Source organism: Acromyrmex echinatior, chromosome 2 (assembly GCF_024713525.1).
Source record: "Acromyrmex echinatior isolate Ae372 chromosome 2, ASM2471352v2, whole genome shotgun sequence".
Taxonomy (NCBI): Eukaryota; Metazoa; Arthropoda; class Insecta; order Hymenoptera; family Formicidae; genus Acromyrmex; species Acromyrmex echinatior.
The window spans coordinates 11,362,786-11,382,169 of record NC_141853.1 but is presented as its reverse complement, the minus strand read 5'-3'; the positions used below and the strand labels follow the sequence as shown (position 1 = coordinate 11,382,169).

General features: G+C 37.4%; 1 protein-coding gene across 1 annotated transcript; it reads right to left on the bottom strand.

Annotated features, from left to right (window-relative positions):
- Nucleotides 1–505: 505 nt before the first annotated feature.
- LOC105146759 (hypothetical protein) lies at nucleotides 506–17,030 on the bottom strand. The gene is made up of 10 exons (XM_011057242.2): nucleotides 16,813–17,030; nucleotides 16,547–16,726; nucleotides 11,699–11,918; nucleotides 7,014–7,097; nucleotides 5,830–5,963; nucleotides 5,432–5,568; nucleotides 4,925–5,079; nucleotides 3,669–3,910; nucleotides 2,956–3,142; nucleotides 506–2,630 (listed from the first exon to the last, which is right to left on the bottom strand). Exons 1-10 carry the CDS (start codon nucleotides 16,840–16,842, stop codon nucleotides 2,434–2,436), a joined length of 1,566 nt encoding a protein of 521 aa, XP_011055544.1. The 5' UTR covers nucleotides 16,843–17,030; the 3' UTR covers nucleotides 506–2,433.
- Nucleotides 17,031–19,384: the final 2,354 nt, after the last annotated feature.

The following is a 19,384-nucleotide window of genomic DNA, read 5'->3' as shown; positions in this document are numbered from 1 at the left end:
CGTCACGCCGGTTTCTGGATCCTTTCGCGAGCGATCACATATGTCATTGTGAATAGCATATACATTTATGAATATAAATAATATAAATATGTAGTATATATTATTATAGATTATATGTATAATTATATATATATAATTTTACTGACTAAACAAAATGACACATACATTTTTATGCAAATTATTATCAGATAATAGAATGTAAATCATAAAATGGATGTAAATTAAAATATAAAATAAATCAAAACTTTATGGAAAAGAGAGAAAGAGAGAAAGGAGATATAAATAGAACTTCGATTAAAATAGTTGCTTCTTGTTTTAAGATTGCACCAAAAATAAAATATAATTTCCGAATAAATTCTTTAAATTTTTTTAAGACTGGTTGGAGATAAGATCGCTTTTAACTTATTCGTTAATATCATAAGTCATTCCCGTTAGTAAGAGGCTAATATTGTATTTATATCTCATTTATATGAGGTACGAACGTCAGATAAGACACGTCAGAACGTAATCTTCTTCTATTATTTATTGGAAACCTTGATACACTCGAGCTTAATCATAAATATTATGAGTCATGATACAACACTATATTTACAGATAATTAATCGAGCAGTTGATTCCGGATACTTAGCTTGATACTCGAATAACGGAAGAGAGAGAGGGACACGGGAACTTGGGATCAATGTGGAGCAATGAAAATCGAAGAGATGCTGTAATGTTAAGTTATACGAAACGTGTAAAGAGGGGAACAACCAGGAGGGGAAATTAATATTTCACACATAGTGGCGAAAAATCGCGCGAGGTTCGGCAAATTTCTGAATAAATATTAAGACGAGAACTGAGCTACGCGACTCTTTGGCGGGGCGGTTTTGTAAAATATTATTTAATCCTCGCTGGCCGTACACCCGATGCGATTCCATGTTTCCAATTTTCTCATGTTCTATTCTTTTTTCTTCTATTATAATATAGGGTTCGCATCTTTGATGCTATGTATATATAAGTATTATATATAAACTTAAGCATATTCGTTTGTTATATAATTGATATTCAGTTAAACCTTAACACATTATTCACGAACATTCAGGAACGACGAGATTTAGGTCGTCAATTAAATAAATAATTTAATTATTGTTCACGCTTCTTGTAAAATAAATATATGCATCTCGATTAAATGCAAAATGACATGAAGTTATTTGATTTCTAAGAATTATGAGATTACTTTGTTTTTCAATGTTGTGCAATGATATTTTGATCATACATTAATTTAATATATGAAAAAACTACAGAAGAATGTATATTTTTTTATACGTATTTTGTTTATGAAGAATATTAATATTATGTTTATGAATATAAATATTATGTTTATGAAAAAAAATAAATATATTTATATTAATAAAATTAATTCCTTTTATCTTACAGCGTTTTTATAATTCTTTTGTTGTAAAAGATAATTTTTAATTAATATTTTAATTGGTGATGTTTATACGCTCCGTTTAACTTTGTTAAATTGAATATTAGATTCTCTTCTATTATTTTTTATTCATCATTTCACGTATTAATTATTTTATTGAGTGAATCGAATCGCTATCAAAATTTATTTTCACGTTCCTGAATATGGCGAGTAATGTCATATATAGAGACACATATAAGTACTGAATCTTATCAACGGCAATTAAGGCGTTGTTACTGACGTTACGTTTGTTTTGATCTCTAAATGTACCGTATGCGAGATCAAAAAAAAACAATAAAAAAAAAGATACCATGTCGATCGCAAGTAAACTGTGTTAAATTACTGATCGACGCAGTAAAGATCGAATTCCGTTAACCGCACATTCGGCACCGAGATCGTGGCAATATCGACGATTTCTACCTCTACTTATCGATGAGCGATAACTCGCCACAGATACTTCAATCGCGACATATACATCAATTGACGAATGAGTATCGATTAACACTTCAATAATTAAAAGAAGCGAGATTATAGCAGCGAATATTATTTATGTAAAAAAGCATTCGCACACAATGAATCGATGAGACCTATTATATCCATGGGAGCCTGAATTATCGACTATCAAAATACATAAGGCACTTCGCATTGTATCAATCCCATGCTTACCTTAAGAAGTTAATTGAGAGAAGAATAGAGTATGTAAAAGGACTTTTCTCAAATTGTTTACAAATCTGATATTCTTCCGATTTATAAAAACAATAAAATTATCACCTCACATTTTAATCGTATTTTTATCAATGTCAACTTATCAGTACCTCGAAGTTCAGTCATTTATATCGACCATTTCCTATTTTAACGACGCATTCTTATATTACCGGCGGAGTAGTTTCTTAGACAGCTTCATTTGCTGTAAAAGATGCGAGGATATCGCAACCGATTGAGATGAAGCGAGAAGAAATAGATCTCCCCATGCTAAAAATGTTACCCTAGTTGATTCGACCTTGGTGCGTCATATAGCTTATACTGTCCGACAATAATTTTTCTCGCGCTTGTCGTCGCATTCGCGAACACATGGCTAGTATCATACCGGCCATGATACAGAAGAAACCACAGCCGAGTCCCACTATTGTACTGGCCACTGTAGATCTCAAACATACTCTGTCAGTCGTAGGCTCGCTAAATCCTATGTACAAAAAAAATGCAAATTTAAAACGATTGTAATTATAATAATTCTAATGCCTCATCTAACATTGAGATATACATATTAAACGTTTACTCTTTATAAATTAAAATTTATAAGTATAAGTATAAATTAAAATTTGCAAAATTTTACATGCAAGCTTCGTTCATTTTAAATCGGTGCTCGCCATTACAGAATTATAATAAAAAAAAGTAGAGCATCTCTTATTGAACGAAGCTATGAACGAAGCTATAAATGCATGGCTTGACAAGTAATTGTTCTAACAGTAAAATATTATGTTCGACATATATATGTATATCTTCTTTACCGCTGCGAGAGAAGCTAGTGGAATTCTGGAACAGTTCCGTGTCCGCTTCGCCTTCCTGAAGAACACGAAGAGATTGGAAGAGATTCACGTTCTCCGACAAACTAGATGCCGGCGTCGATGGTCCATCGATTTCCGACACTGACCGCTTTACCACATTCTTTGCATTTCTCCAATGGCAAGGTTGGCTCTGAAACGCAAGTGTGAATCGTTTAAATTAAAAATATTTATAAAACTGGGACACTAATTTATTTTCAGGCACAAATAAATCAGGCAGAAATGTGCAAAGTAGCATGAAAACATCGTTTGAAAATTAGAATATTCAGAGTACTTTTTTATATTGTTTTTCAAAAGTTGTCAATTTAATTGCAAAAATTCAAAAGTATGTAATATATAACCTAACGAATCACACACAACAAAATATTAACTTTTTATGTTTACATAACAAAAATGATATATTAATAACTATTTTAAAAGTAAATAATTTCTGGAATATTCAATCAAATTTAATGAGCGTAACACTTAAACAGATTAAAAAGATAATCAGGTTGCAAGTTAACGTCATTTGCCATCAATTTGTCATCAATTTGACATTAAAATGACATTTATTATGACATTTTGATGTCAAAATGATGACAGTAACATCTGCTTATTACCTGATTTAAATAGATTAAGAATGGAATGAAGTATTAACGCGCTAAAAAATATTTAGTCACCGGACATCTTCCGTGGCACATGCGAACATCGCATTCGATATACAAAGCCGGCGATCCTGTGAACCTGAAGGTCTTCATATAAGCAAAAACTTGCGTCTCGAACAGGCCACTCTCCGACCATGAACCGCGAAACCGGCTGATCAGTTTGTCATCAACCGGACATCCGTATTGATCGATCAGTTGAATCCTTTTGTTTCCGCCATTATGAGCGTAGCAATCATTTACGACGATATCAAAACCATCTACAAAAAAAATCGGCGTAAATATTCACATTTATCTGAAAATCATCAATTAATCTATCACCATTGATAACATTTAACAGTTATAATATAAAATGTACCAACTCATAAATTGCAGAAGACTTAAGCAAATTTAATGTAGAAATGTAGAGAATTGTTCTTAAAGATTCATTATGATTAGATAAAAAGCGACGATTAGTTTCATAAAATATATATGCCATCACAATAACAAAATCAATTAGTCATAAGCGGCAAGATGGGAATAAGATCTGACGTCCTCTACCTTCTGACATAGATTTGCATGACATAAGTGATATAGACGTAAATACAGAAGCCTGACTAGTTAAAGTACAGACATCTGTCGTTACGTCAAAGCACATACATTTTCATATCTTCTCGCCAGCATTTCCGCATCTTTCGCAAATTACCGAGCTCAGACTGACTAGCTGACTGACAAAGTCTTCTGCTGTTCATCTTATACCGTTATCGCCGTCGAATGATAGCTTGGCGGAATCGGGCGTCATATGATTAGACTGACCGTTGAGTAAAACAACAAATACACGAAAATACGTATTGTAAACAATTTACAAGCGCATTCATTTTTTCTTTCAATTTTACTAGCTTTTGTCTTGAAGGTTTATTACTAAATATAACATTACAACACAGTATTTTTATAATGATGTTGCACACCAACAAACATTAGATTCAATTCAATTATAGATTTGAATTGGTTAGATTTTCAAAAGCGCTTCCAAGAAAGTAATAAATTAATTTATTTAACGTAAAAACACAGATGATATATGTATAATTTAATTGATATCCATTATAGAAACTTAATACTGTAAGATAGTGATTAATTACTTATTTTCGATATTAAAAACACTGTTACTTCATCACTTCCTATTGTCTTCCGTTCGTTGTTTATTTCAAGTATTGTAAACCTAGTAGGTCGAATCCATTATATATTCTAACGATTTCACGTGACTAAACTGCAGTTAAGCTACGTATAAGGCTTACCGTATTTGCTGCGCATGTAGATAATGAGAGTCAGGGGATCTCCGACGCGAACTGGTCCAGCCACTCTAGTTCCAGTGGTCCCGTAACCGTATCTGATTTCCATGTAGCACTCCGGAGGCTGCAGGGTGAAGACTACGGGATTTCCCGTGGCGACCCTGGAAGAAGGTGGGTGCGTAAGAGGCAGGAAGAATGCGTATCCGTTATCTCGCGAGCAGTACGGCCTACTTCGCGCCAGCGAAGGATAGCACAGATGTTAGACATTATCGTAGATATTACGTAAACGCCTCGCGTGAAACGTTCCATCGAGTTCGCGTAATCGAAGGTTTCAGACGATGGATCACGTCGCGTCGTGTACTTCGCGTGCAACGTGCACTGCGAAAACAACCTCGAGTCTCTGATTGATATGACCCTTCGTACCGTTTCCACGCTTAAAGCCCATTTCGACGTTTTGAGACATTGATTACATTGACGCTTTATTTAAAAAAAGTAATAAGATTATCCACTCACTCGACATCGAGAAAAGGAAATGTCACCGTCTTCCAAAAGTCATAGCCGTACTCGCAAGTCACCTTGAAGTGTTCGTCGAACTCCTCCTCTATTAATGGATTGTACTGCACTGTGACCGTGTTCCACATAAGATTTTTCTGGAAAGACAAGAGCAATACGTCAATTGAGTCTTATTTCTCACGTGAATCCAGCCGTAATAGCGGTGTGCCTATGTTCCCGCGCGATCTACGCGCGATGTGACATCTAATTTTCTCTAATTATCAACATTAAAAATAAGTCTCCCTCATTTTTCCCCGGTGTTGTTAATCATTATTATTCTTTGTCGACCGGCGTCGGTACACGCTAAAGTAATGAACCGTCATTCCGTGATGCGCTCGGCGCTCGTCTATTTTACGTACCGTCGGATTCTTCCTGCTGTCCTGATGATGAGTGTTCTCGCCGAGGGTGCCGCACCGATTCAACTGAATGTAGAACTCGTAGTAGTCTCGGCCCGTCCCATTAACGTACATGCAATCGGGATCGTACGAGTAGCCTGCAATTAAAAGCGATTATTCTTGTTCATCCGGAACGCGGATCGTCTATGATACGACTATGTTCGATATCGAGTATCAACTGATATCTCGTCTATCAAACAATCTACCTCGCGGCATTTCGATTACATAGATCGCGTTGCGCGAAGAATAGACGTTGATACGTTTTCATCGCGAACAAATGGGGCGACAAAAAATAAGTGGAGAAAGAATGCAAAGTATACTCGTATTAGCGTCTGAGTTAGGAAGTCGGGAATTAATTTGACTTTTTAGTTCTGTTATAATAGATTCAATCAGAAAAGTCTCAGTGTTTTACGAAGTTATCACATTCGCGTTGACACAAAGGTGCTTAGCTCATTATTGAAATATTGATTAACGGGCTTATTAACGATCAATGAGAAAATTGCGGATTAGCAGAATGGATATCAAGCAGATGCAAAAGTTCAAGAAGAGGTCGTCTTTCTCATCGAATAATTTGTAAAGAAATTACTTGACGATAATGCCGTTTTTGCCGGTGCGTAGCTGTCAGAAGGACTGCGATGCGCTTCTTTCGAAATAACGGAAGTATCTTACTAGACCGGACAGATGGACTTACGACGGTGAAAGAAAAATTCTGGTGCGGTCGATGTGGACGACCGCCGATCGTTTTACGATAATTTCCACCATTACCTCATTAGAGCGAACGTATACTCGTCTTACTGTCTGCCGACGTAATTGCGGACCAGCAATGCAACCAGTTATCATATAATGCAACCAGTCACATATTTTAGATGCAGTATTATGTCGAATCTCTTGATCGTAATGGAGAGTGTAACGTAAAATTTCAAACACCATCACCGCACCATTTTTCAACACCGCGCCATTTGTATAATCTTTTGTCAAAAGCAATTTTTCAACTGTAACCTGATTACGTTATTGTTTGGCTTACTTGCGTATGTGATTAACATTGCAAAAAATATAATGATATTTAATAAAAAAAATTCCGAATAAATTGCACAATGTGAAATAATGACTCATTAATATAAGTCAATTTTGTGCGCCATTAATTTTACCTGCTGAATACAAGAGGCCGGTGAAAGATCCGTTGAATCCGATCCTGATTTTCATGTAATCATCTTGACATTCCGCCTCGATATCTAAAATGTAAGATATAAAAAATAATTATTTAACATATAATTAATAATTATAAATCGATTTAAAAAATTGTATAATAAATTTTAATTTTTATTCACACACTTTTTCTTCAACCTGCGTTTTTTTTTGCGATTAAATGTACGTTCCATTATTTTATATTTCATTATAATATAATTACGTATAATTATGTTGATTCAGCAGCATGATAAACTCTCTATCTGCATTTTAATTCTTTGCGAAACCAAGAATGTCTACGTGGAATCTTTGATGTTGAAAGAGAAATGGAAAACTGTGTATATACAAACAGGTAAAAATAATCGATGTGTCATGTCTACCTATATTACGTCTGTATTTACTAAGAATTAAATTTTAGATAATAAATTAATATAGTAATAATAAAAAAAAATGTATTAAGTACATACGCATTAAAAAATAAAGTTTTTCATATAGTTCGTTTAAATCATATTTATACTATTTAAATAAAATTTAAAGAATATAAACGTATTGGTGTTACAATCGATAGATCTTTGCAGGCAAATTTTGTAGCCAAGGATCTGTCTTATTTAATGAAACATAATAGATAATTCTCTTTCGCAAATAAGTTTTTTCAGTCAGGAAGCGTTTTCAAGACAGTGTTTTCAAAAATAGCGTTACCATATCGAGTCCGATAATTGTCACTTTGTGCATTCTCGTTCTCAAACGAGACTCAATCACAGAAGATGGAAACGTGTCGATCGGTCATCGCGTGGGCGTATGTTCGCGGTCAAGAGAGCCTGTCGTCATTCGTATGAAGAAACCGGGCGCGGAAAATCGCAGATTCGCGGATAGAAGCGAGTGGAAAACCGGTCGTCGATGACGAGTGAAAGTAAGTTGGGGGTCCCGTATAGGCGCTCTTCGTGGTAAGAAGCCGTTTCCACTGTAGTAACGTAACCGCAAAGCGGAATGGAGATTGATGGAGGATGAAGATAGTTACACTCGAGGTGTCCGCCGATGATACAACCTTTTCGTTTCGTGACCCAGGCTCATCCCACGTACACCGTCATCGTACGACGCACGGTATTCTCTCATGACACCTGAATATGTTTGACGAACGTTATACTTGAATATCATCATTGAATATCACGTAAGGATATCATCGCCATCGAACATTATTTGACAAAATTAATTAATTGAATTTAAATTGAAAATAAATTTTTTGACGCATCTTTTTCTAAAGAAGATGTCTACAGAAATGGTATAAAACTTTTATAATAATATTAAAATTATAATAATATTAAAATTAGCTGCAATAAATTAACATTTATTGGTAAATAAAAATGGATTATTCTTCATTTGATTAGATAAATGGAAAAACGGATGAGAGAAAGGCTAACATGCGCTTGTTACAGACTCGGAGGAAAATAAAGGATAGTGATGGGAAGATAGTTACACCAGGAGGCGCATGCCGATGATACAACCGTTCCGTTTCACCCTCGTCCTACGCATCACGTCGTCGCGAGTGTGCCGAGCGCATTACGCACGTATACGCAGGCGCTTATTAGAATTGCGGATACGTGCTTTGTGTTCATCGTCCGGCAAAACTCTGTCAGTAGGCAGACAATGGGAAGAGTTGAGCAACGCCGATATTTGCTCGAATGTGCCGAGAGCGGTCACGGAAAGAGAAGCGGAGGATATCGTCGGGTTCCCTTAAAACTCTGGTGCTGGTTTTAACATGTTGGCTTCAACTTTTGATACTTAGCATCTTTATTTATTAGTCCGAATCCAAACTGGTTGGAAAACATTCCAAGAAAGGAATGTAGCAAAAAATCTCGTGGGAGAAGCAAAAGAGAAAGAAATAGCAAAATGAGCTCCGAGGACGTTTGAGAATCGTGTTGCCGAGGAGGATACATTAAACCTAATGGGCTCTCTTTCGCGTAATTGACGATACCACGGGTGGCCAACTCAAGTTCCCGCAGAGAACGAGCGGCTCGACTTTACGACTTCATTGAACCAGCGAACTTCATAGGTCGGGCGTAGCATTCGTCATTGCCAATGGCAGCCTCATCCAAATGTTTTAGGAAATTTACCGTAGCAATGCTATCATCGATCGTCCCGTCGGCTCGAAAGGCTTCGGCACATCGATCTTTTAAAAAATAGAATCTGATTGATTGTACGGTCGAGTTTTCTTAAATATGCATAGAATAATTTATCACAACGAAGTAGAGCGAAATAGATTTATGTGAATCACTTATAACTCAATTCTTCTCGATACCTACATTATGAAAGAAATCATTGTCTTGCAATTAAAAAAGCTGCAACGCTTTGTATATGTATATAAACGCACGTTGTAGTATCTCGGAATTATAATTTTACAATTCTATCGTATTAATTCTTTATAAAGTTTATGAATAATAAATGATCGTATCTTCATCTCAAGTGAACGATAGGTATCAGTGAAACGAATTATCGTATAATTATTTGATTAAGAAATACAAAATGATTGCAAACGGCAAAAATGTAAGAAGTGGTGTAATAGACGTTTCGTTCTGGTCGAACGAGCGAAGGGAACGATGCGTCGTTAAAGGATTTTTCTCACAACGCGATTTCCAGTATGGCCGTAATTTTCCGCAAAACGCAATTAAAAGGATTCGCTGAAGGGCTTGAGAGCGGCTTGTATACAATTCCATCCCGGTAAATATTATTTATTTACATCATGAAACACACTGTAATTTAATAATTTTCTCCGGGAGCATCAGGCAGTGATGCTCCTGCTATGTTGATTACTCGCCATATGCACGGACAGTGAGTGCTCAAGCATTCACAATAAACTTCGATGTTCCAGAAACATCGCATACGCAGCGGATACGAGCGTAACACATACGCGTAACATAGGAAATTATACGCACGCGTAGAAAATTAATTTTGTTTTCACAGGACATTGTCTATTATTCTTTCATAACGGGATATTACACCGGCGTTATTAATGTCTTGTTCTACTGGCATTAATTACTACCGCACACCCGCTACATGAGATTAAGACTGAAGTGACCGATTAAAGTTTTAATTAGACATCATTGGCTTTCGTGGAGATAAGATTTTGAACAGGATAGAAAATTCATTTTGTAAAGTCGATTTATTTATAGAGATATATCATGAATCGCTAAAACTGTGATTGTGTAAATTTATCATTTGTATAAATGCGATTCGATACCGTTTTCAGCGCATATATAAATTACGGAAAATCGATCGCTATAAAAGAGAATATACGGCACGAAAGAATAAAATAATAACTGCAGCTTGAACATAATCTCACAGTATATTACATCATATATTACACCGTATGTATTCAAGATAATATTAAATCATTCAAAGAATTCCCGCGGACTCGACGACATAACTTCACGTCATCGTACGCGTCGGCATGAAAAGGAAAAAAAATAACGTAACGGCCGCTCATAAACATCATTTTCATTGCGACGCGGCGTCGCAATTTTCTCGCAGAAAAAGCGATGTCAGAGACGAGCTGTCGTCGATTACCGGCGCCATAACATATATACGCGACCAGATATATCTGCACGGGCACTGTGTGCTCGAGTTTCCACGAGGCAATCATGATCCACATGCGGATAATGATGATCGCGCGGGATGATGATGACGGTCCTCGGATCCCGATGACGACGATGACGATTGGAGATGCCATCGAAGGTGCTGCGAGCAAGGTGGTGTATCTCTGCCTCCGTACCCTCGATGTCAGGAGCGTCGTACGACTTTCCGACACCGTTTTAATTGCCTCCTCTCTAACGGTAGCCATTCGCCATCACACTCTGAATTCTCGGGCACACTAGCTAGCTGCGGACCAAGATGGACGGATATATTGCGCGGAGCGCAACTGCGATTCTTCCAAGTCAATCGACCGAGACACCGGAGGGAAGTACTTTGTCCTATAACGCGCGCTATCCTCACAGACTTCGGCCTCTCGCTGGACAATGGAGAGAAAAATAACGGATCGACATGCTAAAGCGACGACAACATCATTCTTTCCTCTGAGGCACACTGACCCACCAGACCGATACCGTAGACGCTTTTTGTCGGTGCTTTTATTCGGATGGGAAATAGCGAATCCTCGTTTACTCCCCGATATTACGCTATCCTATTATTCGAACGTCCTTTTACTCTAAATACATTCTATCAAGTATAATCTCTTTCGTGCGTGAACGCAATAATGTAATCACAAGCTAAATCGAGTCGATAATCCATTATCGACCAAAGATAGAGATTTCTATTGGCTCTTCTATAGATCGACATAATCAATACCCTTTCGTAACGTATTTCCGCTGAATTAGTGTCTTGATGCAAGCCGCCATTACAGCTACTTACAAACCAGGAAATTTCTATTAGCTCGGGAGATTGTGCGGGCTGAAGAGTAATTACCTTATACAGCGTATCCACTTGATTTATATTTAATTTACCTCATCGAAAAAGCGCAAGCAGATTGTTGAGACTATTAATTACGGGGCACTTACGAGAAACCGTTTATTTTAATATTATCATCAATTCTGTTTATATAATAGTAATAATGCAATTCAGCAAGATGATAAAAGATAAAAGCTGTCTTCGTACTTACGTTGCACTCTCGTCGTATTGGGCCTGTATCTTCGGTGTTCGCGATCCCAAGTTTCTGGATGTCTCCTCCAGTCTTCATCACCAATTACTCCTGTGCCTCCGTTTCCAGAAAGGCCTTGCAAGCCTTGAAGAGTTTGAAGAGCTTGAAGATTCGGATTCAACGGTCGATTTTTCAATGAAGGAACTGGCACGTAATTACCGCCGTCGCCAATATACACGACCTTTTAGGAAAAAGAGAAGAATTTATTAATATAATTTTAATACTTTAATTTAGTATAGATAATTATTATTTGAATGATTTATCGTGTATCGTGATTTAATATATTATTTCTTTGATAATTATGAATACATTATTTATATTTTCAATTTATATTTGAGAATTAATAATTAATTAAATATATGTGTCTTTTTTTATGAATAATGAATAATGTTAATTGATCCTTGACACGGAAAGAATAATTTTGCTGAATATAAATTATTGGAAAAATCTGAAAACTAACTTTTATTACATTTTAATTTTATTACACCATTGAAACGATTCTATTGGAAAAACTAGTTGGTAAAATGTTAAAAATTTTTGCAGTGACATCTTAATGTAATGTAAATGTAAAAAAATTTTTTTCCATTATATACGCTTAATTAAATTAAAGTAATAAAATATAATGTTCAATCGATTACTTTTACTCAGAATTATCACAGTCTCGCAAAAAATCAATGCTAATGTAATATATTATGAGCATCGTATACTTAACATAGAGTAATTTACATAAGTATCAGAAAAAGATTGAGCATCTGTATATATGTTTAGATTTAATGGTTTCACGCTAATAATCCTAATAAGCAGTCACCCACGCTAAATTCCTGACGCTACTAATGAAATTTATACGGGAAGTTCGGAAAATGAATACCAAGAATCCGCTAACGAGTCGCAAGTAGTGATTTGCTGGTTCAAAGCCGTTAGCCCGCGCATTGCGAAGTTGGAAGCGGGATTCCGGCAAAATATTCTCGCGTACACAGCTTCTCGAGATACGACTATGCAAAACTATCCTGTCGAGCGGGAGCCCTGACCTCTCCTACGTTAACGATTCGGTTTAACCCTCGGCTTGTATGGATCGCTACCGCTCGAACGGTGAGAAAGGGCGAGAAAAAGCATCGGGGGTCGAGACCACGACGAAGAGGAGAAACATGCGGAAGAGGGAGGTACGACGCGGTGCTGGCGCGGCGTTGGCGGAGACTGGAGAGTCCAGGCAGGCGAAAAGGGAGTCTCTGACTGGAGAGGAGAGAACCTGACGGAGGAAGTCTGAAAAACGGACAGCACGAGTAGCGCGTGACTAACGCTTTACGAGCTCATTCCCCTGTCCGAGCGTGGGTACCCGAGGCATTCCATTCGCGTATGCCATCCACGGGTGCCGTGCGCAAGAAGAGACGCAAGAAGACCGAATAAGACGACGACGGTGGGGGTGGACGAGGGGAAGGATATTGTACTTTGAGCCGCTTGTCAGCGAGCAGTCAGCGAGCACGATACGAACACGGTACGAGCAGGTAGATACTTACTCGGGCGAATCGGTCCGTGGAAAGGGAGAGAAGGGAGGATGGGCACGTGGGGAGGTGGTTAGTGATGAACGCGAAGCGATGAAGGAAAAAAAGTCGTGAACAGCCTCCATACGCCGTAACGAAAAAATCGCCATTCCATTCCAGCCGCCTCCTCCTCATCCTCCTACCCGATTCTTCATCTTCTTTTCCTACCAAGTTCTTCCTCTCGCACTGTTCGCACTGTTCTCGATGACGTTCCGCCGGTGCTCTCGACGTTCGATGGGACATAGGTTGCCACCCTACCGCGCGCATAGATCGGCAGGGAAATTGCTTCTCTTCACGGATTCCACTTTTGAGGAATTTCAGGAACTCGAGTACAATGTTGCCGGGAAACGGAACGGACCCCGACAAGCGAAATGGTGTACGGCGTTTATGGGCCAGTAGAGTAGTTAGGAGATCGTTCTCTCTGGCAAGAAGCTGGGCCCAAGCGCTGGCGTCTGATCTACGTTCCGCAGAAAATGACCGGCGGTCTTTGAATCTTCCGCGGTATCTCATCGGAATGTATTACGGACGATAAGTGCCGATTACCTTCGACTCCTGCTATGCTTAACTACGGCTACTTTGGCATTAACTGTACTGGGTTACGTAGGAAATGCAATAACACGAAATGCCTCCTTCGTGTCGAATGCGCGGCCGATTCGATCCCATCGGAGCTCTTCGCACGACAACATCTTCCGTTTTGTGGGCTCCTCTTCGAAGAACTTATTAGTTTCAATTTAACACAAATCTATTTCCGATAACTGTTTCGAAAATTATCATTTTGTTGGAAGCAATTCGAGGTAATATTTGTACGCATTAACATTTGTACGCATCCGGCGATGAGAGCAATTTGACATTGAATTCAGTAGCTTGTGTATAATAAGAACATTTTCTTTAATGACCATCGACATCCGTGATATAAGTTCACGTTTCTTCAAAGAAGAAATACCAAGTAACCGTTTAGGTTTTTCTCATTTTGTTCTACAGTGGGATGACGGAACGGACGGGACCAGATTTTTTTTCTCGGGTGAATGTTAATTTCTTTCGAGGATTTTATTTGATCAAGTCGCATCGAGATATGCACATTCATGCAATGATTAACGGTAGCGTGGTTAGAGTGTCGAAAGTCATTAAATTGAAGTAAGATCACTCGGCTGACTTAGATAAATGCATCTCTCTAGAACTTTTTCTCGAGATTCAATTATTTGTCGAAGTTACTTAGATCGAATTCTGTGTGAGCGTGAAGTAACGCAACAATTTTATCAGTTATGAAAATGTGTGCCAAACAAAAAATTAATTTCTTACACTAATTTTACGCTGTGCGGATATTATGTAAATTTTTATTTTTAATAATTATTCACGCAAATTAATTTTTGCAAAATATGTGATAAAAAATATAATACCCGACGATTAATAACCTTACTATGTTTACGTCAAATCAGCTACACAAAAAGAAACCGATTTTACTAAAGCATCTAAATAATTATCTAGATATATAAATCCGAAATTCATTTTGTTAAACCATCAAAATAATTATGTAGGTCGCTCAAATATAATGAGCAATGCTGTGAAAAGTTTCAACATCGTAGCAACGAGCTTGAGTGTCCTACATAATTATTTTGATAGTTTAACAAGACATTTTCAGATTTGCATATCAAATCAAATATTTAGATTTTTTATATTAGACTTTAGCAAAACTCTTTCCATGCGATTATCAATGGTATCTAATGATTTTCATGGACACAGTTTCTCACAAGGCGATTTAAAGTCGTTGAGACAGCTCGAAGCTATGCGTTGCATTTCCGTGTGATTAGTCTTCGCCTCTCCAATCGGAACGGACGGAAACACGGCGGTACGCAGAACAGATGAAATTGATCTTGTCTCCCGTTTCGCAACGGAACGCTCGTAAGCTAAATAAACTGCTTCTGGTGCCTTCTCTCGAGTAATAGGGCCTTTCCCTGTGGAGAATAACGCGGTGCAAGAAACGATTTATCCGCTCGCAATTTGCGATATAACGAAGGTCGCGCACGGACGTGGCCGCGAGCTGCGATATCCTTTCTCTCTATTCTACTGGAAAACTGGTTCATATTTTTTCGCGATCGAAATCGATTCCGTTCGAAAACTAGTTTAAAAGCAATCCGTAGATCATCGATAAAGAGCGATTAAAATCAAAGGAATGGCCTTTATTCTGCTTCTCCTTCCTCCGGTACCTCTCGTGTTGATATACCAGGCAACCTTCTGGCCCTTCTGCCCTTCATTTAGAAAGGGCCTGCAGAATTTTCTACGTGCCACGGAAAGGAGGAAGATTATGGGGATAGAGTAAACGCGCCTGTATACAATAATTGATTTTTGTTGAAAATCAATTACAAAATTGATCTTTTGCGATTTAATCCGATACCGATCGCAGCGGCGAAGAGTCACACGAGGAAAGCAAGACGATCGGCCGCGTCATCCGTGGATCTTCAGTAGGATTTTTCCGCTCTATCGAGGACATGCCGGCGACCGAGGCGTCGTCTTTGCTGCGGTTAACTGTCGGCACTTCCCTTTTTTTACTCTCTTGAATATCATTGCGGATGCAGAACACCTGCATCTAGATTCTCCGGCCTTGCGCGCGAGCATTCGTTAACGAGAAATCACGCAAAACTGAACAGATGGGCAAGTATCATTCCTTTACTTCCTTTTTTCCATTCCGCTCTCGTTTAACTCTTTTTTTTTTCATCCAATTTCGAGGAAACCGTTTGCCAATTAAATATAACTGGACGTACGGCAGATGCGCGCACACACCTTTCTCCTTACTTCTCTCACTTTCCTCTTTGTTGTCACATGCTACGATATTTATTGTCGGAAATCTGCATTTATTGTCAGTACTCCCGATGGAAAGATTTTTACCGCCTATTGAAATGTCTGGCTTTGATAACTTAATAATATATTAAATAAAAATGCGCGACGTTAAAGTAATTCCTTTTTATCTCAATCGACAAATTAGCAAGTTAATTTTTTAAAGTTGTGCGGTAAAATCTTACAACACCGATTGCAAAATATGATCTTCTGGGCAATTTAAATTGAATGGCATCAATGTTGTTGAGGTTTTATTGGTTTTTCTTGTACATGTTGTTTTCACCAATCAATGTTATACGAAAAAAAATAAGTAAATGTTTCTATAAAGGTAACGGAACAAAGAAATAACAGATCGGGGAGAAACTTCTTGTGTAATATCTATCACGAATTTCAATAAGAAAGAGCGCAGCGCGAAACAAATTGGCGATGCGTGACTTACAGTATCGTGGTCGCTGGCCTCGTGAGTTAACGCTTCTCTGGTTTCGTTGTGAGAGGAGGAGGAGGAGGACTCATCCTCGTCAGGTCCCGATCCACTGCCTGCCCAATAATCCTCGGTCGTGTCATCGATAACAGAATCTTCGGAGTTTCCCTCCACCTCTGCGTTCTCATGGCTGGTTGGCTTTGAAAAAAAATCGTCTCTTATGAGAACCCGTATCCTTTGCAAGTTCTCTTGTGCGTAATGTTACAAGCAAGATATATATTTACCTGACACCTCAGCGTGACCACCGTCAACATCCAGACGCAGATGTATCTGTAACAATATGTAATTTGTAATTAAAGTTAGAAAGCTGGCTCTATATGTAAGACGCGTCGCGAGGCACCGAAATTCTCGAAGTTGCCTTACAAAATGCAAAATTTTATCAACTATGTAGATGTATGTAAATTTTTCGCTTTAAATTCGGAGTGTATTGTATGAAGGCATTGCTCTTATATAAAGTGTGACTTGGGAAAGTTACTGTTTCAAACGTAACTCTCTTACGCTAGTGTGGCGACCAAGGACGATGATGCGAAGGCCGTTATACAAGGAAAGCGATTATGACACTAGCAGAAGCCTCTATGAAACGTCGAGCGGACAAGACGATCGTAAGAATGGCACGAAAATAATGCGATTAGGCAAGAAAGAAGAGACACAGATTTAATTATTTATATATATATATATATGTGTGTGTGTGTGTATGTGTGTATTATATGTACATGCATCGTGAATATGAAAGCCTAAGTAACGCGGATCGTAATGTATTACATGTAATCGGTGAAGTAAGAGCACCGCAAAGGTGACTCGCAAGGTGGCACGTCTTCTGGTTTTCACGTTCTTTTCCTTCATCGTGGCTTCATCTAGGATGTAACTCATCTCTCTTGCTACTGCTGTTGCTTCCAACGCAGCGTTCCCTTGCCACTTCTACATGAACCCCAAATGAGTTTCTTGCCTCCACACTTACTTGCCGTTTATAGACCTTTTCGATGTAATCGAGAGCCTCGCACTATTCGCACGCGCTCAGTGACCCTCCGTGCCGGGGCAACCGCTCATATCAATCTTCATCTTCTCGTCTCGTGGGTCTAATTAGGTCGATATTAAGTATACACGATAGTTTATGCAGGTTTTAATTTTTTATTGCTCCTCTCGCTATCAGTCTGGTTCATTCATGGCTTAGGATTAAGGCTTTAGAGGGATTGAAAAATGTGAAATTCCTTCTCGAATTATGTAATTATTACATTTGATAATTAATTTGATTAATCAACCTTGTGTTCATATATTTCGTAAGCAATTGTTCTTCCCAATGCTTCTAATCACCTTGTGACTTTCAGCGAAGATTTGTATTGCAGCCTGAATTTATTGCATTTTCTTGGAAAAGACGCGCAATAAAAAACAAAAGGAAATTAACAAAAATATTAAAATTGTTATGTCAATTTGTGGGATTGTTTTATACTTTACTGCAAATCTAAATATGTAGTAAGTTACTTTTATAGTATATATGTGTGTAATTTAATTTTTCTGTAAAAATAATACTACATGCTTAAATATGCAAATCCGTTTTTTTTAGTATAATGTAGTATAATGTAGTATTACTTTACACGAAAAATTAAATCATATATGTATAAAGACACTTATTACACATTTGAATTTGGGGTGTCATGGCCGAGATATATATGAAACTGATGTATTATAATGTAATCTTCTCACCGCAATCTTTGACCGCGCTATTTATGATCGTGCTTTAATCTCGAGATGTTTCCATCTCGAAAAGATTAAGAAGTTAAGAGTTAAGCGAGACGCTTCGTGCATACTGAGCAACGAGAGACTGAACGAGAGTTTATAAGTAGTACATGTCATGTCGCTGAATCTTTTATACTTAGACCTTGGTACAAATGCGGACTACGTATTGCTCTACTATTTTCAAGACAGTAGAAATTATCTGTACTTTCATCACGTAACAATAATAATTACTGCCAGTATAGTTGAATGAAGCCGTTATCAGTGCGGTTTGATCGCTCTCCCCTTTGCGATTTTCCCAGGGTCGCGGGAATCAGCTGACCGTGGTTTTCCGAGACGTTATCGTTGAAAACTTTAAGCGCATATTACTTTATTACTTGGGTTACGAGACGGACAGTCACCGTTTCATCTCGGACGATTAAACAGTCGTTTGAAAAAGTGGAATGCTTTCAGCATACTAGATTGTGAGAAATTATTCGCATCACATCGGAGAGCACAAGAGATTAAATAATACGAGTCACGATACTTTGGCATACTTGGATCAATCAGTAATCGAGAAAATAATAGTACTGTCACACACTGTATACTTAACTTTTAATCTCATTATTAATTTCATTACTAATTAAATTTGAATTTAAATTATACTAGCCTGTGATAAATTTATTGCATCGGTTATTGTAATATGTTTTTAGGGTGTTTACATCACGCTAGATCCAAAATTGAGATCAGAAAATCCCTTTTATTAGAATATTCATGTATCGAATTAAACTGGAAATTTGTGAATTGTATAAACAACATTATTTACATCATTTTGTTTTATTTATATTTAATTTTAATAAATAAATATTTTATTTGTCTATTATATTTAAAGTTTTTTAAATTCGAAAATATATAAAATGTATGTTTAAAATATTTTATATTTTAGTACAAGATATTTTTCATAAAATTTTTGTTCACATATTCTACATGTAATTGTATAATATTATACATATAGCAATTGAGATTTTGCTAAAATTCCTTATGTGTTATAGCAACAAATGGATTTGATTTTTAGACCCAACTTTA